The sequence below is a fragment of the Peromyscus maniculatus genome, chromosome 9 (assembly GCF_049852395.1).
Source record: "Peromyscus maniculatus bairdii isolate BWxNUB_F1_BW_parent chromosome 9, HU_Pman_BW_mat_3.1, whole genome shotgun sequence".
Taxonomy (NCBI): Eukaryota; Metazoa; Chordata; class Mammalia; order Rodentia; family Cricetidae; genus Peromyscus; species Peromyscus maniculatus.
Genome location: NC_134860.1, coordinates 30,369,331 through 30,393,212, shown reverse-complemented (window position 1 = coordinate 30,393,212; position 23,882 = coordinate 30,369,331). Strand labels below are relative to the sequence as shown.

Here is a 23,882-nt window from a genome sequence, read left to right as displayed (position 1 = left end):
CAGGGTTTCTCTGTGTAGCTTTGTGCCTTTCTGGGATCTCACTCTGTAGCCCAGGCTGGCCTCGAACTCACAGAGATCCGCCTGCCTCTGCCTCCCGAGTGCTGGGAATTGTTTTTATTACTCTATCAATATCTGTCTAGTCTGGACAAATTAGATAACATTAATTTTTAAATGATAAACCAAACCAATCACATCAGAAGCATCTTGAAGTTTTTATTATTCTTTTACCTTCAGATACATTTGAATACTTTTTATGATAGCTTAGAATATAATTTTATGATTTCAGTGGCCCCTGGAAAACTTAAGTGAAAGTGTCATAATTTTAGGAGAGCTTTTCTGTCTTCTTCCCAGTAGTTTCCATTCTTTCTGTTTCTGTTTGGAAAGGGGTAGACCTCCCACAAAGGGAAAGCCTCCCACAATCAAGTGAGTTTGTAAAAGTGTCTTTATAATTAGCATGGGGTTTGTATTTACTTGAGCAGATACTTTCAAATGATTTGAAATGACTGTTTTCTCCTGGGAATCAAAACTGTCTCTTGAAAGTTTTATTGAACATCTGTTAGGAGAGAGTTTTGATCCAGCAAAGGGGCTTGGTGCAGCTAAGACTGCTGTGATCACCTTAGATTCATTCCAATAAGGATATTTCATCTTTATTATCCTCTATTCCTTTACTATGAGGTGGGGCAGCTATGGAGATCGCTGTGGATGTTTGCAAGCTCAGTAGGGACCTGGGCCAGAGCTGAGTTAAGCTCTGTACCCCCTCTTTCCAGAGGCTGATAGTCAAAGAAGGACAACTTTCTTCTTGATAACTTCTTGAATGTATGCATGTACAATTAATCATGAAGAATGACCTAAGACAGGCACAGTCTATCTGAGGGGGCTGGGTGCCCTTTTTTTATGTCAAGAAAGGGGAATTGAGGATGCCCACAAAGGTTTCCAAGTGAGATCTAAGCTTGCTTTACCCAGCAGAGCTGCATTAGAGGATTGCTTGACCATGTGCATGATTTCTAGGTAATTGGAAGGGTCTACTCTTGGCTGAACTGGGGTAGGTCTTTTGCTCCACCCCTTGGCATTCCTTACAAACAGTCCTTTGGAAGAGACAGAAGGGGCCAGGGGATAAGGATCCAGGCCCTCCCAAGGCTATCCTGTGTTTCTGTTTATCTCCCCTCTATCCTTCTATCTAAATCTCTTATCTTTCTCTCCTCAGGAGGACCCTGGGGTAAAATGTGGGAGCTGTTCTCCTAGCTGGACTCCCACAGACCACATTATCTCCCAAAACTCTAGTTTGGCGGAGGGGAGGGCGGTCATGCTATACAGGAAATTCTGGAGGAAGCACTACATTCAAGTGACACTACACAAGCATATGTATGGATCTATTTTTGGACTATTCCTTGACCAACAATATTTTCAGTGTTCATTTGCTTTTTTTTTTCTTATATCAACAACATACTCTTTTTATTACTACAGATTAAAAGTAAGTCTGGTTTTGTTCAAAGCTTGTTTAGTCTTTGCTTTTCTATGCAGTTGAAGATCTAGTTATATTTAAAATTAAGTTTATTGGCTATATTAAATTGAATCTAAAAGTCAATTTGGAAAAATAATATTGAGTTTTCCAATCTAGTCATGAGAAATACATCTGCATCACTTAGAATTTGTCTAATTTTTCTCATATTGTTTATTGTTTGCATTTTATAAATTGTGTACATTTAAAAAATATTTCTATATATTTGGAACTTTACTTCTTGCACTATTGGAAATGATATTTGTAATTTGATTTTGTGGCCATTTGCCACTGCTATAGAAGGATCGATTTATGTTTGTATGCAGACCTTGTTATTAGACATTGCTTCATTCATTCATGTGTTCAGTCAATGCTCTGCATGTCTGCTTTGCTAAATAATCATGTCATCTGTGTATAAAGAGATTTTGGTTCTGCTTTTTCACTCTTTACACTTCTGTTTCATTTTGTGCCATTATTACATGAGTGTGAGGATTTTTACAGTTATAGTTATAAACAGGAAAGAATGGGGCTAAAAGTGAAATATCTAAATCCATATCACGTGTACAACCAGCCTACCATTTCCACAAAGCTGCTCATTTACTCCTCTCAATAATTCTATGAAATGAGACTCAGGATTCACTGCTTACCACTGTAGTGAGGGGCTCAGAGACATTGAGGAACCTGATGAAGGTCTCACAGCTAGGACGTGCTATAGCCAGGAATTCTAAAGCTGAAAAAGGTTAAGTCAAGAGGAAAAGGCAAAACTATTTACAAGTCGATTTGACAATTCTTGAAAACAGCAGTTGCCTAGTATCTCAAGTGCCATGGCCAAAAACAACTTGGGAAGAAACAGGTTTATTTTAGCTTACAGTTCCATATCAAAATCCAACATGAAGGGGTGTCAGGGCAGGAACTCAAGGCAAGAACCTGGAGGAAGGAACTGAAACAGCCAATAAATGAATGCTGCTTTTCTGCTTTCTCCTTGTGGCTTGTTCAGCCTGCTTTCTTATATACCTTGGACGATATGGCACCACCCACAATGAGCTGGCCTACCCACATCAGCCATTAATTAAGAAATTCTCCCACAGACTTGTCCACAGGCCAATAATGTGTGGGCATTTTCTCAACTGGGGTTCCCCCTTCCCAAATAATTCTAGTTTGTTTCATGTTGAGATGAAACAAACCAGAACACCTGAATCTATGTTTCTGAAATTGTGAGTGCATATGAGGAAGGGAGAAGGCAGCATGCAGCAGGCAGGTAATTGTTTACTTTACTATTACAGAACTCTTGAAAAGAAGAGAGGCTAGGTCAAAGCTACTTATAAATATGACTATTCATCTGACAAACACACTGTATTTACAACAGGAAAATTCCTAACTGAAGTATGCTTCTCCAGAGTATACTCTGATCTGTCTAGAACCACTTATGTAAACAAAGTAGAATCCATGAGCTTATGGGAGCGAGGCCCTTTGTATTCATAACACATAAGCATAAACATAAAAACTGCCCAAACATTTCTCTTTGGCAAGACATGCTCCCATGGGTACTGCTTGGAGAGTTCATTTGTTAAATCTGAGTAAAGTACATTTAGAAAGACTGGAAAGTTGGAGCAGTGACTAGAGTTCTCGTCTCAAGACTTATATCCTTCAACTTATAAGTAAACATCAATATTTGCTGAGATCTCTCACTCTTGTGAGACTTTGGAAATCCAATATATTTTGGGCTATTCTTATAAATCCAGCTATGTGTGCACCCTCTTTCAGAAGCACATCCCTAAATAGAATATGAAATGTGGAAGTAAGCGTGGGTATCTTGAGAAGTGATTCCATTGAGCAGGACTAGGGAATCACGAGAGTAAGAGCCAAGGAGGAGCTCAATGTAAGACCCAGTATAAGAGCTCATTGTAAGAGCCAATGTAAGAACCAAGGGGGAAAGCTCAATGCTAACACTGTTCTATCAAGGCCTCTGGATACAGGTAAGGAAGCATTTTCAATGCCAACATTATTCCACCACAGCCTCTGAAGACACATAATGCCTATAAATGCATTACTTTAAGAGACAGAAGGAATACACAGCCACATAGTTCCAGCTCCCAAAGTTGAAGGGGCACGCATCCAACTGTATCCAGCCTGAACAAGCTTGCAACCAAACTGCTTAGCAGCTGCTTAGCAGAGTCCCTTACCATGTCCAGACTGTATGATATGGTAGGGACATTGGAGGTACTGCAGTGATTACAACAGCAGCATGCTTATTGCATATTAAACATATTCATGCTATTATTTTTATAGTTTTGCATCTCTACTTCTCTGAGAAATCCCCTTTTCTCTGTATTGCCAACTGAAATTATAATCATCCATTAGAATTTATTTTGAAATGCCATGTCCTTTTAGATGGCATCCTAGATTTCCAGATTCAAATCCATCCCGTTTCTCTTTGACTTACTGCAGTGTATTTTTTTTTTTTTTACTTCTATTACTATGGTTTTCATTTTGGCTCTGATCTACATCAGTGACTACCCTCCATTTTATAGGCAATAAAAGGATGGAAATCTTGTATTTCTGTAAGTGAGTAACATGCAGTTCCATGTGTTTGAGTTTTTCCAATTGACACTCATGTTTTAATTGCATTTAAAGGGGTTATAGAATTTGGCATTATTATAGAGTTAGAGAAATCACTAACTTTAACTTCTCCAGAGATGTTTGTTCTGAAAGGCTCAGCAATCTGCCAAGTTCCCAGTGTTCAAGTATAAGAGGGTAGGCTTCTTTAATTTTGGGGGAAAGACTTCATTATCGACACTGGTTTAAGTTGGTTACAGTTTTCAAGAAGTACAAGTTTTTAGTTATGAGTTTACACTATCTACTACCAACTAACTGTAGCAGAAATATGTCATACAGGGGGATGGGAAGATGGCTTAGCCACTAATGTGCTTGCTGGGAGAATATAAGGGCATGAGTTTGAATCCGCAATGGGTGTGGTTGTGTGTCTATAATTCTAGCACATGGGGGAGGGCAGAGATCAATCAGCAGATCTCTGGAGCTTGCTGGCCAGCCAGTATGGACAACTGGTAAGCACTGGATTTGGAGGAATCCTATCCCAAAAGATAAGGTAAAAATGTTTGAGGAAGACACTTACCATCAATCTCTACACACATACACTCATTTGCATACACAACACACACAGAAATATGGTTAATGATTTTGAAGCAAGATTTTATGGGTTCAAATCCTGGCTTAATCATGTATTATTTGGACAATAGTGGAAAATCATTTAATCTCCATGCTTTAATTTCTTTACTTGTAAAATATAGACAGTAGTCAGAATCAATAGGACTGTTGTTGGGACTGCAGTAGAGAATATGTGAAAAACAACTGGAGTGGCCTGACCCAAACAAAACTTTTGAAGGTCTAACCTTCACTGAGTTGCTCATCTGGGGATTATTTAGTAAGCTCTGTGGATTGGGGGTTTTAAGTTTTCTAATAACTAACTTAAAGTAGATCATTCATGTCTACAAAGTCTTCTATCAGTGACCCATCCTCTGTAATGAAAAGTGTAAACACTTTGGATTTTAAGCCATGGCATCTTTTATCCTGCTGTGATGAATTCATGGTTAAAAAAAGTAGTGTAGATGTTACTACACTTTGGTTGCCACCTTCACTGTGTCTCCGGTATGCCCGTGAGTGCTATATCTGGTTAGGATGGTTCTTACTAAGATGGTTCAGGGGTTTTAATTAATTTCATTTAATTTACTTGATGAGCTTCCTCTTTTAAAGCCTTACTAAAATTATGTGTTTGTTCAACTATTTACTGAGCACTTCCTCAGTGCCAAACACAGAGTAGATAAAGAGGCCAGCACTGAACAACACAATGTTTCTGTTCTTATAAAGCATGTGTTTTACCAGGGAAAATAGTAAGAAGTAAAAGAAATTATACAGTGTGTTATCACCGAACAAGTGCTACGAGAAAATAAAGAAGACAACAGAGAGTGGCATGAGTGGAAGCACTGTTTCTGCAGTCAGTTAGGTCAGGCCTCTCACAGAAGATGGCAAACACTGGACAGAGTGCAATGAAGAGCAGGCATGAACCACACACACACACACACACACACACACACACACACACACACACACACACACACACCTACCTGAGGGAAAGAACATTCTGATAGAATTTACGAAAATGCAACAAAGTTGTTGCTCTGGCACAGTAGATCTTTCCATACACCCAATACAGGTGTTTAGAGGTGATTCACTGGGCTGTGAGGCTCAACAGGAAGCATACAACAGGCACCCAGAATGAGTGTTACCCTCACAGAGGCTAGGGTTCATGTCACACAAAGCAGATCACTTAGATCTAGCCACTGTGGCGAGAATCTCCAAAAAATCATGTGCCTAGCTATGGACTAGGCCTCAAAATGTTACAGGAGCTTATCTACTGTCTACAAAAATCAATATGCAAACCTTCCCCAACTCATAATCAAGAGCCGTTGGTTTTGGAGGAAAACAAAATCATGTGCTAAGTGTAAATGGTTCTGAAAGCAAACTGAGTTGCTACTTTTAAAAAAAAATTAAAATTAGTCATTCATGAGAGAAAGAATATAAATGCCTAAATGCCTATGTGTGACTACTTCAAAGCTTCATTATGTGAATGTGCTTTTGGGGGACAATTTAGTTGCTCTAAGGAATTCTGCTTGTAAAGCAGCTCTTCACTTGTAATATAGGCTTGATTTTCATCACTTAAAACCTCCTGTGACCTAACCAAAAAAAAAAAAAAAAGAAAGAAAAAGAAAGAAGAAACAGTGGCATTACTCCTCTTGTGCCTAAAGATGTATTAAAAATATATATATGTAAGTTAAAACACTGCCATAACCTCACTCATAGTTAAGGGTTAGCAGTGAGATTAAAAAAAAATGTAATGAAAGCATTTTGAGAATGGGGAGTTGACAGGAAAATCAACCTAATGTGTAATAATATTCCAGTGATCAGCAGGTATATAGCTCTCCCAGCTATGGTCATTAACGACATTCATTCCAAACTTAACATCTAGATTTACAAACCACTTGAAAAGAGAATTACTTTTCAATTCAGTCTTCAGTTCATTTTCATATCATCGTCTTTGACTGACAATTTTTTTTTTTTACACTAGCAAGCTCAGTAGGAATTTGAGTAAATGGAAGCAACCTTTCAGCAGGGCAGATCAACCCATTTACCAGTTATCTTTGCACTTTTCTTCTCTATGTGCAATCAAGTCCAGCCACTGGGGAATGCTCACTTCAGGTTAGAATGAATTTGCAGAACTAATGCCAGACTTCTGAAGACTGAATTCATTTATTAGAATCATTTGTTCTTGAAGCTAAAATGACTTTGATTTTTTTATTATGATTTAAAAATTACCAACTTTGAATATACATTTTAGTATAAGGAATAGTGAGATTGTAAAATAGCATTTTCAAATACATGGCATCATGTTTAGTCTGTAGTAATATGGCTATGACTTGAAATTTAAAGGCCAGTATAGACAAATTTATAAATGGTTTTATTAAATACAAAACATGGAGCCAAATATAGGGGTGAAAGCTTTAGAGATCAGGGAAATTAGGAAAAGCCACTAGCCAACTTTACCTCACCAACTATGGCTTCCAAATGTGAGCTACTTGCTGTCTACCGACGTCTTTATATGCCTTGCTTTTCTGCCCTCTCATTGGCTCTTAGCTCAGTTACCTCACTTCCTTGTCACTGTCTGTCTGTACAGACCTCCAGGTCTCTATGGTTGGTACTGAGATTAAAGGCATGTGTCATCACACTTGGCTCTGTTCCCTAGGATGGCCTTGAATACACAGAGACCCTGCCTGCTAAGTGATCAGATTAAGGGCTGTGCTACCTGACTTCGTTTACTTAAAATGGCTGGCTTTCCCCTGACCTCCAGGCAAGCTTTATTTATCAAAGCACAAATAAAATCACCACATTTCAGTACAAATAAAATATCACCACCTTTCCCCTTTTTTGGTCTAATAAAAATTAAAAAAAACTAAAAAGTTGTAAGAAAAACTATATACAATATATCCAAGTAACAAATACATCAACATCTATTCCATTTGCATTTGACAAATTCCAAGATAATATTCCATTATCTATTCTATTTTGGTGAATTCAAAATGTACCTAATTCACTTTCTATCCTAACATATTACCAATAGAAAACTATCTTATGATGTCTATCAAATTTATACTCTTAACACCTCTTAGTGAGTTTATTTTCTGAATTTCTTAACAAGGAAAATTGTAACTACAACTATCTAATCTTAGGAAGGAAATAATATTACCTAGTAAAACAGGAAGTGCAAACAAGCAACTTCTAAAAAAAAAAACAAAACAAAAAGTGAGTTGACAGAAACAGCCAGCTGCGTGGACAGTTACCTAAGGTTTCTCTGCAACGTTGGGGCATCATCTTTGGCCTACAGGTTTAGCATTTCTCACAGACTCATTTATGAAGTAGGATGTACACAAGGCCTACATGTTGACCTCACATTCGGTGTGAATCTTCCATGTACCATATAAACTTGAATTCTGCCAGTGTCCTGTCATGATTCAGGATTTTAAATTCTGAAAATTGCTGGTGTTTCTGGAATTCAGCTGCCTACTCTTCTCTGCTTGTGGGTGGCTTCATCTCAGCAGGCCAGTAAAAAATAGGTCCATCTTTATCTAATTATTCTAATTCTATGCAGTTAACATGAGGGCTTTTATTTTGTTAGGTTTCTCTGGAAACCTTCTACTGAAGTTTAAACTCATTGAGCACTCTTTGTCCTTTATAGAAAAGAGAAACAATTCTGCTTTGCATGCTTTATTGAAACATGATGTATCCCTTGTTCCTTCTTGTTTTTGTTTTTTGTTTTTGTTATTGTTGTTGTTGTTTATTTGTTTCCATCATCAAGGGAAGCAAGGGCAAGAATTAAAGACAGGAACTTGAAGCACAAACCATGGAGGAATGATTCTTATGGGCCTGATCCCAGGCTCCTGTTCAGCTACCTTTCTTACACAGCCCAGGTCCACTTGTCTTGGTGGTACAGCCAACAGTAGTCTGGACCCTCCTACATCACTGCAATAAAGAAATGACCCACAGACATAACTATAGGACAATCTGATGGAGGTAATTCTTCAACTGAAGTTATTCCTTCCCAAGTGTGTCAAGTTGACAGGCAAGATTAGCCATAAGGGAAAGTATTTGTTTTTTTTTACTATTAATAATCCCAATTTGTGGCGTCTCTATCATGAATATATATTGGGCTTCATCACAGTTCATCTGATGGTATTGAAGTAGTCATAGTTTTTGCTCTTTCTACCAGAAGGGTTACCTAACTTTAGTATCATGAAGAAAACAAGCATGGCCTCAGAGACCAGTGGGATATGAAACCATCAAATACAAGTGAGAATAGGGCCAGAGGGAAGAGACACAGGGAAGAAACACTATGTGAAGAAGTAACAGCCAAAAACACTACCATGTGATTGAAACATTAATTATACATACAAGAACTTGAAAACTCCATGTATAATGAATTAAAAACAAGGCAGGAAGATAAATAGTTTAAGGATAACCTGGGCTCTACAGTAACTTCCAGGCCAACCTGGGTCACACAATGAGATTCTGTTTCAAAATTGAAAAACAAAATTGAAAAACAAACAAAAAACCCAAATTTTTTTATAAAGAAAAAAATGAAGAACATAAAATGGTAATTATTAACCTCTGTTTAGGATTACAACACATAAGGACGTAATTTGTATAACAATAATAGCACAAAGGAGGGGAGAGAAAACAATAGATTTTTATATACCACTGAAATTAAGTTAACACATCACAAGATTGTTATAAATTAAGATTTTTAAATATAGTATCCAAGATATTTAGAGGGAACTGACCTTCCTTATATCTTTTGTTTTGGGCTTTTAGTTTCAGAAATAGATGTTGCTACTGTTCTAACCCATCCTGTTTGTGATAACTTATTAGCACAGTACTAGGAAACTAAGACAGTAGGTTTCATTTATTCTCTATTAAAGCAAATGTCCTAGAAACTGTTTCCTAACACACACGGGGCTAGTGCATGGTTTCACTGTGCTTTACAAGTGGGCCTGAGCACACTAGCAAAAATGAAAGATGTTATAAGACTCAGACATTATTTCTTATTTGTCAGTTTTAATTTATTGGCTTTTCTTCTTCTTGAAACAAAAACATTTGTTTTCAAACAATATTCACCTTCCTAGAGAAGCTAGAGTAGAGTATAATCTGATCACTTAAAAAATAACCACCTCTAATATAAAAGAGTTCAAATTATAGACATTTATACCACACATTCTCTTACCTTCCAGACATGTTTTGCCATTGATTTTTGCCTTTATTTTGGAAAGTAATCTTCCAGCTTTCTAACCTTTTGTTGTTATGTAGAACCAGGACATTGCCTGTTCCATTTATTTGACCATTCTGTTTAAATAAATAGTACTACCTTAAAAGATCACTCTTCAAAATGTATAGTAAAAACAAGTATTTGGTGCTAAAGGTACATTTTTTAACAAACCACAAACCAGCTATATTCCCAATTGTCTATATTAGAGTACTGCACAAACTCTGATTATTAAAGACTTCAAATTACCAGGAGTTTTGAAAACTTGAAAATTTTCTGTTTCCCAAAAGTGGAAATATGACAGTATCCAACAAGGGGAAATCTGTCAAATGTCCTTAAATACCTTGAATATTTACTATTCAAATATTTTTTTTCATTTCTACTCTCCTGAATATATAAATAAAGATGATTTTCACTCCTTAGACAATGTATATATTCTCTTGTTCTATTTTTACATGATAATCTTACCCCTCTTAAAATGGATGCTATTTCACAAGTACACAAACAGACATATACGGGAATGTTCATTGTGACACTAACTTCAAATAGAGGGAAAGTGCAGTAGTCTACCACATGGATCTAAATGAGCTAAATCATACTCCTGAAATATACAACAGCTATTAAAAAGAGTAGGAGAGGTTACTACGTGGTAACATGGAGAGAATTCTAAGACCGGTGAGGTAAAAAGCATTGTTGTCATGACCAAACCAACTGCCAGAGAGTATGAACGTTAGGATTATATTTGTGAATAAAAGGGAGTGTGTTGGGGATGTGATCTACATGCATAAGTAATCTCTGGAGCTGTTTACAAAAATGTTAATACCTGTTTTTTGGAAAGTGATTGTAACTTTTCTTATTAAAGACATTCATATGTCAATATAATATAATATAATATAATATAATATAATATAATATAATATAATATAATATAATATAATATAATATAATATAATAAATATAATATAATATAATATGATTTGGAATGTTTTTAGCCCCTAAGATCAAAGCTTCGATTAATGCTAACTATTCATTTGAAATAAAATTCACTAAAAATACACAGGATATTAACAAGGAATGTTTTAAAAGATTCTCTGGTATCTGAGACTTTAAAAAGACTCTGTAGATCCCAGGAGGCAACTGCAGAAAGACCCCTCCACCAGGGCCAAAGCCATGTGCAGAATCAATAGACTAGCCTTCGAGCTGGGAACACAACAATTTACTTACAGTGGCTTATTGAGTACTTAGTTCAATAGGAGTGGACGTTTTGTCAATATCATTCTAATGGATGCTAGGGGTGACAGCTCAGTGCTATATTATACAAACTGGAAGGCTAGATGGTAAAAATTTATATGTCCCCTGAGCCAGAAGATGACCATTTGTAGAGGATCTACAGAAAAACTTCAAAACTTGCTTACTGCAAGGCCACTGACCCCTTTGGATGCTATAGATTGTATTAATGTTAGCCCATCGGTGTCATTTTTATGATATTTTATCTTATAATTTTTTAAGAAAATAAAAGGTGAAATTAAAAAGCTTTCCTTTTAGTATGGATTACACTAGAAACTTATCTACACAAATTGCATTTTCCAATTAGCTTAGACAATATAAAAAACTCACTAGCTGAGAAGGATTCTATTGGTCTGAAGTAAGTTTGAAATGTGAAGATAAATTCAGTCCTTCAGTTCTAGAGTAAATTCATAAGTTCCCCACACAAAGCTACAGTGTTTACACGAGTTATATAAGCATTGCTCCTTTAACCAAATGTTCAGGGAGACAGCAAGCTTACTCTACAGCTTAAGTATAAAACAGTATCTTTACGTTTGATTTCTCAAGAATTTCTTGTTTTCTCTTTTTTCTAAATTGGATTTCCAAACTACTTTTACAAGATTCTGGGAGAAAGTTAAGTGTGAATTCAAGCAGGACATGGAGGAGCATGCCTTTAATCCCAGCATTTGGGAAGGAAGCAAAGGCAGGTGGATATCTGTGAGTTTGAGGTCTGCCTGGTCAACACAGTGGATTTCAGGAGATCGAGGACTACATAGAGAGACATTATCTCAAAACAAAAACAAAACAACAACAACAACAACAACAACAACAAAAACCTGAAAAGTGTGCATTCAAATATCTTCTAGAGGCCTTTAAATGCCAGGAGCTCCTAAGTTCTCTTTAAAACAACAAAACAAAACAAAAATAATAGGGACCACGTCTACTCTGCCATATTTTAAATATTATCTACATGTTGATAAAATGATTTAGATCTCTAGCCATGATTTATTTCTTAAACTCCATACTATTTTCTTGATATTTTTCTGGATATTTCTACAGATAATGAAGTGAATAAAAAAAAATACTTAATTATCTGCTGTTACTGTTCCTCAGTGGCTCGAATCAGAAACCTATCATTTCTGACTCACATTTCCTCTTTGAAAAATCTATCAGTTCCAGGTTGATCCAGTCATTTCTCTATTTCAGGCCAGGTGCCATGTTTTCTAACCCATATAGCTTCCCAGCTAGTCTTCCTTTTTTCATTCTTATTCCTGCATCTCTCAAATCATTGACTTTAATGACATAGACAGTGGCCATCTTTTTTTTTTTTTTTTTTTTTTTTTTTTTTTTTTTTTTTTTTTTTTTTTTTGGTTTTTCGAGACAGGGTTTCTCTGTATAGCTTTGCGCCTTTCCTGGAACTCACTTGGTAGCCCAGGCTGGCCTCGAACTCACAGAGATCCGCCTGGCTCTGCCTCCCGAGTGCTGGGATTAAAGGCGTGCGCCACCACCGCCCGACCGACAGTGGCCATCTTAAACAAGCAATTGATGAGAATGGTATAACTTAGTTGCTTCACACAGCCTTCAGAACAGAATCTAAATTCCTAACTCACAGGGACCTATAAACTGCCTAGTCTCATTCAATAGGTCTCATTCCCAAAGCCAAGGACCTCGCAGGAACAGAATTCACCAAGGTTCAAATGAAGAGATTATCATGAAATAATGTGTTGCAGATGTATGGGGAGGTTTGGCAAAAATGAAAAAGCACAGTGAGGTGTCCCCCAAATAGTAACTGTGAAGTCAATATCATTCCCCAAGTGTAGAGGGGCAGAGGAGGAGGTACATGAGTCACAGTATTGAGTTCTCATCAGAAGGATCATGAACAGGAATTCTGAAACAGAGAAAGAAGCCCCTGACTTTCCTTCTTCTTGCCCTCTGACCCCTTGGCTCTTCTCATAGTCCTGAGGTCAGAGTCTGTCTGACTAATAAAGTATGAGGGGAGGCAGGAGAGGACCACCTCCCAGGCTCAGAGCAAACGGGAGATGGCAGCAGAGTTAAGGTGGGTGACAGAGCCTGGCCAGCATGCATGCCAATCTCCTTGGTGCTCCTGCACCAACTGGGGCCACATGGCCCTCCTGATCCAAACCTGATGTGTTCTTATAACAAGATTTCCCAACTCTCGACTTTGTAAGTGCCCCTGCCATCCATTCGACACAGTACTAGTTTTTCCTGATTCTTTAAGTCTTGTTTTGTTTTATGACAGGGTCTCACATAGTCCAGCCTGACCTGGAATTCACTATGTAGGCAAGGACTATCTTGTATTTCTAATCCTCCTGCCTCCATCCCCCAACTGCTGGAATCATAAGCATGTCATCATGCATGGCTTCCCTTCAAGTCTTAGTGTAAATATTTACAACTAAGAATCATCTAACCTTTCCAGTTAGTCTTTGTCTGTTTTCTTCTGATCACTTGTCACCATCTTTAGTTATCATGCTAATTTATTTATTTGCTTTTCTATTTTCTATTCCAGGATACTAAGGCAGTGACTTCTGTACAGCAAATGCCTGTCACTCAGTAAGTGCGCAGTTGAACATCAGCTGAATAACATTGCCCAGATCATATGTCAGAATTGTAATACTGTGTATGGAGACCATGTATTTAAAGAAATATAATAATCTGTATAATTCTGAGGCAGCAATTAAGAAAACTTATTTAATCTTTATTTTTTTTCTACATAGCATGATTTTATCTAAGAAAACAACCAAGTTTTTATATAAAGATTTGTACTGATAGATGCTCCATTCTTTGTTTATTTAAAAGGAAAATATCTAGTGTGGCCTTGGTACTTTAAAACTGAACACCTGAATCCTCTGAAGGCAAGTCTTATGCTCATTTCTTTCACTATTGTTTCTATGGCAATAATATAACCCCACCTGTTTGGGTCTTGGTACTAGAATATCACTCATCCTGACATTTTTTTTTTAATTGAGGCAAGAGAACAAAGTGACAGGGAGCACAGCAACACTTGACTGTGGGAGTATGTTTTCAACGCGGGGCTGGCCCTGCAAAGCACAGTCTGTACACAATGGCAACAACACTTCCACACGGCTATATGGCTATATTTGAACTCCCCAGTGTATCTCTCACTCCTCTGAGAGAGGAGCATCATGGGATCCTGGATCTCATAGCACTTTCCTAAGAAGCAGGGGCAGTGTTGAAGAAAACTGAACGGCAAGAGCTCCTTGCTTTTCCTATAGTCAGCCCTTTAATAAGAAGCATGTGCTGTCTTCATTTGTATAAAGATTATCAGAGGAGGTTGGCAACTCCACTTAAGTCCATTCTGTAAACTGTGCTTCCACATTTAAGCATGGACAAATTAAGATGAATTTTGTGTGTTGGCAAGAAAGGGGGTGCTAAGGAAATTCCCCAGTTCTGGAAGTGAAAGTGAACGTAGATGAGGAACGAACAGGGAAGAGCAGAAGAATGGAGGGCTAGAGAGCGGGTGGGAAGGAATGCCCGCTGCAAAGACAGCAGGTCACTGCTAACAGACAGGACGGCATCATCACTCATCTGGATGAAGACAACAGCAGCCCAATTGCTGACCTATTGTTTATCCACTCACATGACTTAATCTCCTTATTACACTTTCTCAGCTGGGAACAGATGTGTGAATGTGTGAGGGGTTACACTCAGAATTTAAGAAGACAAATTCAATAGCTGAGACAAATGCTTTCCAAGAGTAAAATGACACCACATCCAGTACTTCTGCATACTGTACTTCCTGACAGCCCAGAAGAAAGGGTTTGGAGGTAGGCTGGAATATGCCTGTAAACATAAGTTAAACGCCTTTGGGATTTCAGTGAGGCAATGAGAGCTATCAGTTCTTTTTGTAGTCCAGAACTTTGAGAACTGAGTATTTATACATGTGCTTAAACAGATGCAAAGCTCCTAAGGATCCAGCTACTTTTGCTAGCCCAGATTTGTAAAGAAAATAGCTGCTCTCAATCAGACAAGGCTGGAATTCAGGCTCAGAACTTCTGTGTTAAGACCATCAACTCCACTTCCTGCTTGGTACCTAAAGTCTGTCGATACCATCTTTTTTTTTTTTTTTTTTTTGGTTTTTCGAGACAGGGTTTCTCTGTGTAGCTTTGCGCCTTTCCTGGAGCTCACTTGGTAGCCCAGGCTGGCCTCGAACTCACAGCGATTCGCCTGGCTCTGCCTCCCGAGTGCTGGGATTAAAGGCGTGCGCCACCAACGCCCGGCCTGTCGATACCATCTTAAGTGGTAAGCATTTCAGGCACTTGTGAAAAAAGTCAACTATCAACCCGAGATGCCTGATATTCTGAGTCATATTATATTTCCTACCTAGAGGAATGCCTTCACAAAGGTGAGATTTAATATCTTGTCCTCAGGTTTTTCTTTCTTCCTTTTATGGAAAAATCAAGATTAGAAAAGATCCATTTGAAGAAAACTCTGTCTTTTTTAAAACTCATAATTCTGGACAGCAAATAGCTTCTATCCAAAGTTCCAGCATCAAATGACTGGGAGTGATGGTCTGGAAGGCTCTGTTAAAAAGGACTTCAAGGCTGACGTGATTCACTGGAGGTCTTCCAGGGACATCCACGAGGAAGTGTGGTGGTTCTGAGGCACACTCATCTGCCATTGCCACGGCTGAACGCATGACATGTAGTACAATACACTGTGTCTAGGCTAGCTGAATGTATATGCTCCACAAGCCTCTCACCACTGAGTCTAGAACATGCCAATCCCTGTTCCTGAGCTAGCTTCCTCCTACAGTCAAGGAACCCTCAGGACTTGAACAGAAGGCTATCCTAGATGAGCAAATGAAGGAGAGTGGAAGAAAAGATGTCCGAAAATCAAAGCACATTGAGTGCAGATCAGATAGTGCAGCTTGGCCTTGATTCTCAGTAGTACCCATGTGCGAATGAGAGAGGAAGGTCTGAGCCAAGGAGGTGCTAAAGCAGAGTACAGACATCTGGGAGAAGCTCTGACCACAGGCACTAGGCTCATCATGTTGCTGCAGGCAATGCACAATGACTCATCTGGATACTGTTTAAACAATTCTTTCTAGAACGAACTAGGTGACATTAAATTGTCTATTAGGCTGTAGGGCAGGGCAGAGACAGGGTGGGTGGAGGACCAGTCTGCTCTGGCCTCCAGGGCAGTTCCATCCGTGGAAGCTCTGCAGTGCTGCTGCTTTCTGACCCCACTCTCAAGCCTGACTTTTTTGTGTGTGTTATTTTAATTGTTTTGATTACTTAAGAAGAAATGTGGGTACACTGGAGGGATTCCAATTCAATGAAAAAAAATCTTTTTAAAAACCACTCAACCGAAGTTTCAGGACTAATAGTTCATTTTTAATTTTTTTTCTGTCTGAAGAATTTACACAATTACATTGTAAATTACAGAATTTACAATGCCTGAATGCCACCACTTAGCAGGCTGAGACCAGCCTGGGCTAAGTAGTGAGACCCTGCCAGGGTGTAGGGGATTTAGACAAAAAGCAAAACTCAGGTGTAAACACCATTACAAATAAGTACCAAAACAACTACTTTCAAAGGTTTGTTCATTGGAAATATCAGTAAAAACAAAAATATTAGGCTTTCCCTGTGCTACATGCTTTATCAATATCATTTAATATTCAAACCTATGGGAGATGCATTATTACTGCTTTCAATTAGGAATCTGAGACACTAGACTTGGATCACATAGGCACTGAGTATCAGAAATAGTGCTGGAACCCAAGCAGGCAGTCTGACTGTGGCACATGCCTCTAAAGCACTTGGCTATATCTTCTCTTTAACTTATTTTAATTTAACATCTGTGAGGCATGATTTCAGGGTGTCCCTAGGGTACTTCTCAATACTGTTATTGTGTGTCCATGATCCTTTAATTCATTATTAATGTCTTGAGATTAAGGATGGGAAAAGTATGTAAGTTTGACTGAAGAAGAAAGGATGCCTTTGTCAGGACATAATGGTGATGGTACTCTGTCCTGGCATGCTCAGAGCTTCACTACTTATACACTCCCATCCTTTCTGAAGAGCCTAAAAGATGTCACTTGCAGGAAGCCATCAATAACTGTCATTAGCTTCCTTTCTTTAAAAAACTTGGACAGTACCACTGTATTTGTCAGAAAATCCCTAAGTCACTGTCAGTGAAGTATGATATAACTGACTGACTGTGAGTACAGCTTCTCAATGAGTTTTCCTGGAGTGTTTGGGGATGGTCATTACCTTTTCTCCTATTGCCTGATCCAAGCCTAGGTCAACATCAATGGACTGTGTCAATACAGAGGGGCAAAGTCAACACATAGTGAAGACAAATGCAGCCTCACTGCATGGAGAGAGAAACAAAAGCATTTTCATCTTTTATGGAGCCAGCCTTGAAAATTCCATTAGCTTACAGTTGAGAAGTAATTTAAATTTTCAAATTATACTTAGAGATTCTTGAATTGCTCATTATATTATAAAACTATAATATGAGGTAGCATTCCAAAGAAAAAAAGAATTAGAAACTTAAAAAAAAAAACACCAAAAACTCACATCCCTACAAATCTAAATGAGCGACAGCCCTGGGATGCGGCTCCTCAAGTGTGATGCCTGTCTGTCCCTGAGCTTTCTGAGACTGTTCGCATCCATCAGTGACCACAAGTTAATGAGACTTGGTAAGGTCCTTGGGATGGTGGCCTTACCCCATGGCTTTTTTGATTCCTTGTAACTTTTCCTTATCTTTGTTTATATTGCCTCTGAAAATTTTCTCTGAGAGCCTGAAATCTTCTTCACTTCTCTTGCTATTCAAAATCCATCATTCCTTGCCTGACTGTACAGCCTCAACTTACTCTTTCTGGTTTTCCTTATTCTCAGCAAGCTATCAGAAAAACAAAATAAAACACTAATTTTTAAAAAGCATGAATCTACTGCCTACAGAACAAACAGAAAAATCTCTATCTGTTTCTCTAGATTAAGCCACCACTGCTTTTACTTTCTATTTTTTCTCCAGTCAGGCTGTTTTACAGTAGCGGCAGACAACGACTTTATACTTGTTTCCCCCTCATCCTTACACGTCTTCCTTACCTTCTGAGAACATTTACTTATTGTACAAGACTCTTTAGAATTATCCCCCATTATACCGTATGGCTCCAATAAAAGGGAAAAGAAGATCCATGTTTGCAATAGGTACCAATGTTTCTTTTTTGACTTCTATTGTTCGATGCCATTGTCTTTGTACCATTTTTCATAACCTTCATAAAGATAGGAAATAGAACTAATTCCTCTTTTGCATCATATATATATATATATATATATATATATTATTATTACAAATCATCTATATCTCCTTGTCCTAATTGAGTGTTGCAAATGTTTAAACTGAAACAAAATTGTGGTTAAAAAGAAATTCAGGGTTGGTGAGATGGCTCATTGGTTAAAGGCAGATGCTGACAAGCATGAGGATGTGAGTTCTATTCCTGGAACCCACATGGAAGAAGGAAAGAAGTCATTCCCACAAGTTGTTCTCTGACTCTACAAATGTGACATGGCACATGGCACGCCCCCCCCCTCCACAACAGACACACAACAAATAAATATTAAAAATGTAAATCCAGCTGAAGAACTAACCCCAAATGCACAAGTCACCATGCAGAAACATACAAAACATGAAAAATCAGGGCAGCATCACCCCACTGAAAATAACCAATTCCACAGTAAAAACAAGTTAGATGAAAACCCAGACAAAAAGGGTAAAGGAATGATTACAAGAATGTTCAATAAAATCAGAGCACATGAATGAACTCTTGCATTCAAGAAAACAAGTAACAACAGATGCTTCAGAGGATTGGGGGCTGGACCTTTATAAGCTGCTAATGAGAATTGTAAATCAGGCAGTATGAAATCAGTATGGAGGTACTACCATATGTGTGGTTATATTCCTGAAGGAGTCTAGCTCAGCACAGAGATCCTTGTGCATCCATGTTTATTGCAGCCCTATTAACAATACTTATGGAGTCAGCCTAGGTATCCATCAAAAGATGAGGGATAAAGCAAATGTGGTATACATACTACATAGCAGAGTTTTATTCAGCCATAGAAAGTAAAATTATTTTGTTTGTACAAAAATGGATACAACTGGAGATTATCATATTAAGCAAAATAAGGTAGGCTCAAAAATTTAATATTACCTGTTTTCTCTCATTTGTGGATTCTAGGTTTTACACACACACACACACACACACACACACACACACACACACACACACACACGCATGCACGCGCGCACGCGCGCGTATGTTGCGACATGAAAGTGGAAGCAAATCTGGAGGAAGAAAGGGGGAATACCAGGAGGGGAGTGGTCTTAAAGGAGAGGGGTGGGTATGATCAAAGAACTTGATTTACTTGTCTGAAAATGTCTTTATAAAACTCAGTGTACAATGATCATAAAAAACAACACAAAACCTCATCAGATATGAGGACCTACAGGGGTTGTCTGTGCAATGGAATGGTATTTAATATGAAAATTTCTATAATGAAAACCAAGAGATTAACAAATTAAAATGAAAACATGATCAATTCAAATGGAGAAATAACTCACTTTAGCTGAGTCACATTTCTATGACAATGGTTTAGACTACAGTGATAACAACTAACAACCCTCAGCTTAATGTAACATCAACTGTTATTTCTTGTTCATACTTCATGCCATGGAAGCAAGGGGAGAATCCATTATTCTAGTAATTCATGGCTCCAGATTGGTACATGTTTCCATACTCAGGAGCACTGAGATGGACATGGTGAATGCTAACACTAATTTCTAATGTTTCCACAGGAAGTGACATATGCCAAATCATGCTCTCATCTCAACTGTGACAAATGTAACTCTTCTGTTTGTAAGCTAATCAGCTGATGGTAATTTGTTATAGTAGTTTAATCGTCAAGATACTATTTTTGTACCCTCACTTAAGACCTAAAAGAAACATATAGCTAAAATACTGAGCCTTCATTATTTCTAACCTTTAGTTTCTTTCATTAAATCACATTTTTATAATTTAAAAATACTTGCCATTTTAGTAAGATTTTAAAATTATACTGTAAATAAGCCTGAAAGAAAAAAACAATAATTTTCCAAGAAAACATCAACACTGTATTTCCAAGTGTTTGCATATTTCTGTCAAGGGTTATAGTAAAACTTTCAGAGAGTACTCATTATAAAGTAATTAAATTATTTATATTTTACAACCATCTTTCCCAGCTAATGTAATAGAAGATAAGATTAGTATATTATATTACAATAAGACTAATTGTAAAATAAATGTAATATATAGATAAAACTTCAACACACACTTTCAAGTCTTTCACGACTGAAATCAGAAACAGAAATTTACATTGTAGCTTTTTTCTTCTAAGATTTACTCTTTTTGCTGACATTTATTTTTGTGTGTATATGCACCTTTAGACCTTAAGCCATCATGCCAGCTCTGTAGATGTACTCTTACTAGGATGGGAACTATCTGAAAAGTTAAGTTGATGGTGCCTCAGTCACATGGAATCAAGTTCATTCTTGCATAACTGCCTTTAGCTCTACGGCAAGAAAATAGTATATCCCATCCACACAGAAAGCAAATACACAACATTATAGCAAGGAAGTTAATGTTTTAAGGAAGAACATGCCATTTTTAGAATTTTGCTAGTGATGATTACATTTTAAATCCTTCCTAGAATTTTGCTAGATACAGCATTCCTCATTTCCTGTCTTTAGGAAGTGTTCAGAATTGCTGAAGTATGCAATGAGGACACTACAAGTTCATGATCAAAGTTTTCAAGTTTCATTAATAAACTTTTCTAAATATTTCCACTTTGCCCAAGAAACGTGAAATTGTGAAATATAAATTTCCATTCCATGATAAATCTATGAAAATGAACTTGTGATGGGAATGTTTGAGTTGCATGTGACTGTCAACAAAATAAACAACTTATTTTGCATTTCACAACTGATTATTTTTCAACAGTGGAAGCAAATTAATTTTTATAGTTTATGTAAAATGTAAACATAAATAGCAGCAAAGTCTTTCTGCCCAAGAAAAGTGTTTTAAAAATTAATGCTTACCATCAATAACTTCATCTGGCTATGAATAGAGAATAAGCCATTTACTTATCTATTATTAGCAAAGCACAGGACAGAAGCACATGATACAGCAGAAAAGGAAAGAACTATGACCTCCAACAAAGGAGGCAGTTTCAAAACTAGATAATCCCATGGATAAAGGATAAAAAAATCACAATAAATTGAAGTAATCTGTATAAAGAAGAATTCCCAAATGGCTGAGAGGGGCTTATGGCACTAAATGATAGCATGTATTAAAGCCAGGAGTACAAGGGATGCATTCTGTGTGCTGACAGTGCCTTGAAAACAGAACTGCAGCCGTGAACAGCTCCTGCAGAGAGGTCTTGGGAGGATGAGATAGTTGATGAAGAAATTAACAACTCCAAAGAGACAGAAATAATGCCTTTAAATGGCTCTGTTGCCAGAGAGGATCGATCCAGCCTCCGCCACGGAGATGTGAGGTACAGCAGAGCTCTTTGGCCACTGCACATCTTCCCAACTTCAGTTCCAGCTGAACTGCAGCTGGGATTTTATATGTGGACAAAACGTGTCACATCTGCCTGACTGCTACAGGCTGTAAACAGTTGGAGCAGGGTCACTGCATCTAGCATCACATGGGAACCAAGCCCTGCATGGGGGAAGGGGCAGCTCTCACTTGCCTAAGATGCTCTGGTCGGCTCTTCTATGACCTCTTTCTGACCTGCGGGTCACAGTTCAAATGTTTCTCCTTCCATGGCCTCCTCCTTAGCATTCTTTGAAAGTGAGATTTGGGTGCACTCCCTCACTATCTCTGTATTTGCTTCTTAACTCTGACTGTGGCTTTTGTTTTCCTAAAATGAATTTTCTTTAAACCTGTTTTCTCCCTAGCAGAATACAAACTGAGAGATTTTGCTTTCCTGGATGTTCTGGTCTTTTGCATTCTTTCTCTGAACCTAGTATTCTACCCTTCTGCCATGTGAGTGCTTACACATGGCATGTTTTATCTCTTCCTCTTCTATAGCTTCCTGTTGCCCACAGCTGCCAAGATTTACAGCTTGCTCACATTTTCTCCTTCAGGTACTAGTAAAATTTTCCTTAAGTGTCCTTTCCAGGCTAGATTTTAGGTGCTCTTAATGAGACTAAGAACCTCGTAAAAGAGAACCCTAGTTACCATGGCATAACTGGTTCCACCTTGTTGGGCAGGGTATACAGGATACACTTCCCTATCAATGCATTGTAAACTTGTTTGTAAAAAGAGCTCTCTGGGCTAGAGAAATAGCTCAGGCATTAAGAGGACTGGTTGCTCTTTCAGAGAACCCAAGTTTGGTTCCTTACACCCATAATGGGTAAAATACAATCCACTTTAACTTCAGATCCAGGGATCTGATGCTCTCTTCTGGCCTCTGCAGACACCTGGACACACATGGCATACACACATAGACATACACACACATGCACAAACATATACACATAAATGTTTATAAAGAACACTCTGACCATGATTCAGAATACATTTCCTAAAGCCCCTATGCACTCTGAATCAGGATCCCAGCAGTATGGTAAACTGAAATCTAGACTTAAGTACCTCCAGTTCTAGGCTAAGAATGCTATTGAACTTCTGCAGCATCTTCTCCAATTATGTGTGTGATGAATTTTCAAGTATACCCATATTTGCTTCCCTTATCTTTCCTTTTTCTACCTTTCCTTAAAAACAAAATTGTGTAACTATGGAGAAAAGAAACAAGGACATACCCAGGTGTGTGTATACAGATATGTGTATACATGTGTATACAGACAATCAGGTCACTGTGGCTTGGTCCTTCTCTTGGTATGTAGTGGTTTCCTGATTCTCAGCTTCCTTACAGATAGCTGAGCCTGGAGTGTGATGGCTGGATAACTTGGGGCATTGCCCAGTCTTTCATCTGATAAGAATTCTATGAGGCAGAGAGAAACCAGTGCCTTTTTTTCTTTTTTTTCTTTTTTTTTTTTTTTTTAACAAAACTGCAGTGCACGAAGAAAGTTAAGTAACTTGCCCAAGGCAGCACACAAATTAGTGTCAGAGAATTCAAGTATTTAAAATTAGAGCTGTTATACTTGGCAGAAATACACCCTTCTCCCTTCTCCAGTGTTTGCCATACACATTTTATCTAGGTATATTATATATCTGAATTGCACTTTATGTATATGCATTTCTAGGCACCTCAACAAACCAGTAAATATACTTTCCAATTATGTTTTTTGAATTGTCAACTTTTTAAATGATAACATAAATGTTTCAAACATGAAATTATGAAGAAGAGAAGGGAAGTGATGAGTGGAAGCAAAGAATGAGAACAGCTTCAATGACTTTGAGTAAAGAGCCAAAAGATTAAAAAATTGAACAGTAATCATGGGGCGGGGAAAGTCCTTCCTGGCGGACAGGTCTGTCTCTGCTTTTCTTGTACAGCAGGTGGAGCTCTGGTACCATGAGAGGTGACAGGATGCCTTTCCCTCTGCAAAGGAATCCAATCCACTCCAAGCTTCTCCATTTTCTTTTGCATTTCCAAATGGTCTCCTTTTGATTTTGAAACAGTTTCCTCCGTGCTCCCAGACCCTCCTGGCTGCACAAATTATACCTCTTTTCTCTGGATTGAC

At 37.9% G+C, this 23,882-nt stretch overlaps 2 protein-coding genes across 24 annotated transcripts in view; one reads left to right on the top strand and one right to left on the bottom strand.

Annotated features, from left to right (window-relative positions):
• Positions 1-23,042, top strand: part of LOC143267276 (uncharacterized) — a 125,551-nt gene extending 102,509 nt beyond the window's left edge. The window contains exons 5-6 of one of the 2 annotated variants that reach the window (XM_076544544.1): positions 13,681-13,724; positions 13,971-23,042. In XM_076544544.1, the coding sequence (XP_076400659.1) occupies positions 13,681-13,724; positions 13,971-14,001 (75 nt within the window). In that variant the 3' untranslated portion in view covers positions 14,002-23,042. Of the gene's footprint in view, positions 1-13,680; positions 13,841-13,970 lie in introns of those variants that run through there. The other variant, XM_076544545.1, reaches the window with a different exon arrangement.
• The window catches only part of Cfap20dc (CFAP20 domain containing), a 291,110-nt gene that overhangs the window by 218,375 nt on the left and 48,853 nt on the right, over positions 1-23,882 (bottom strand). The window lies entirely within an intron of this gene.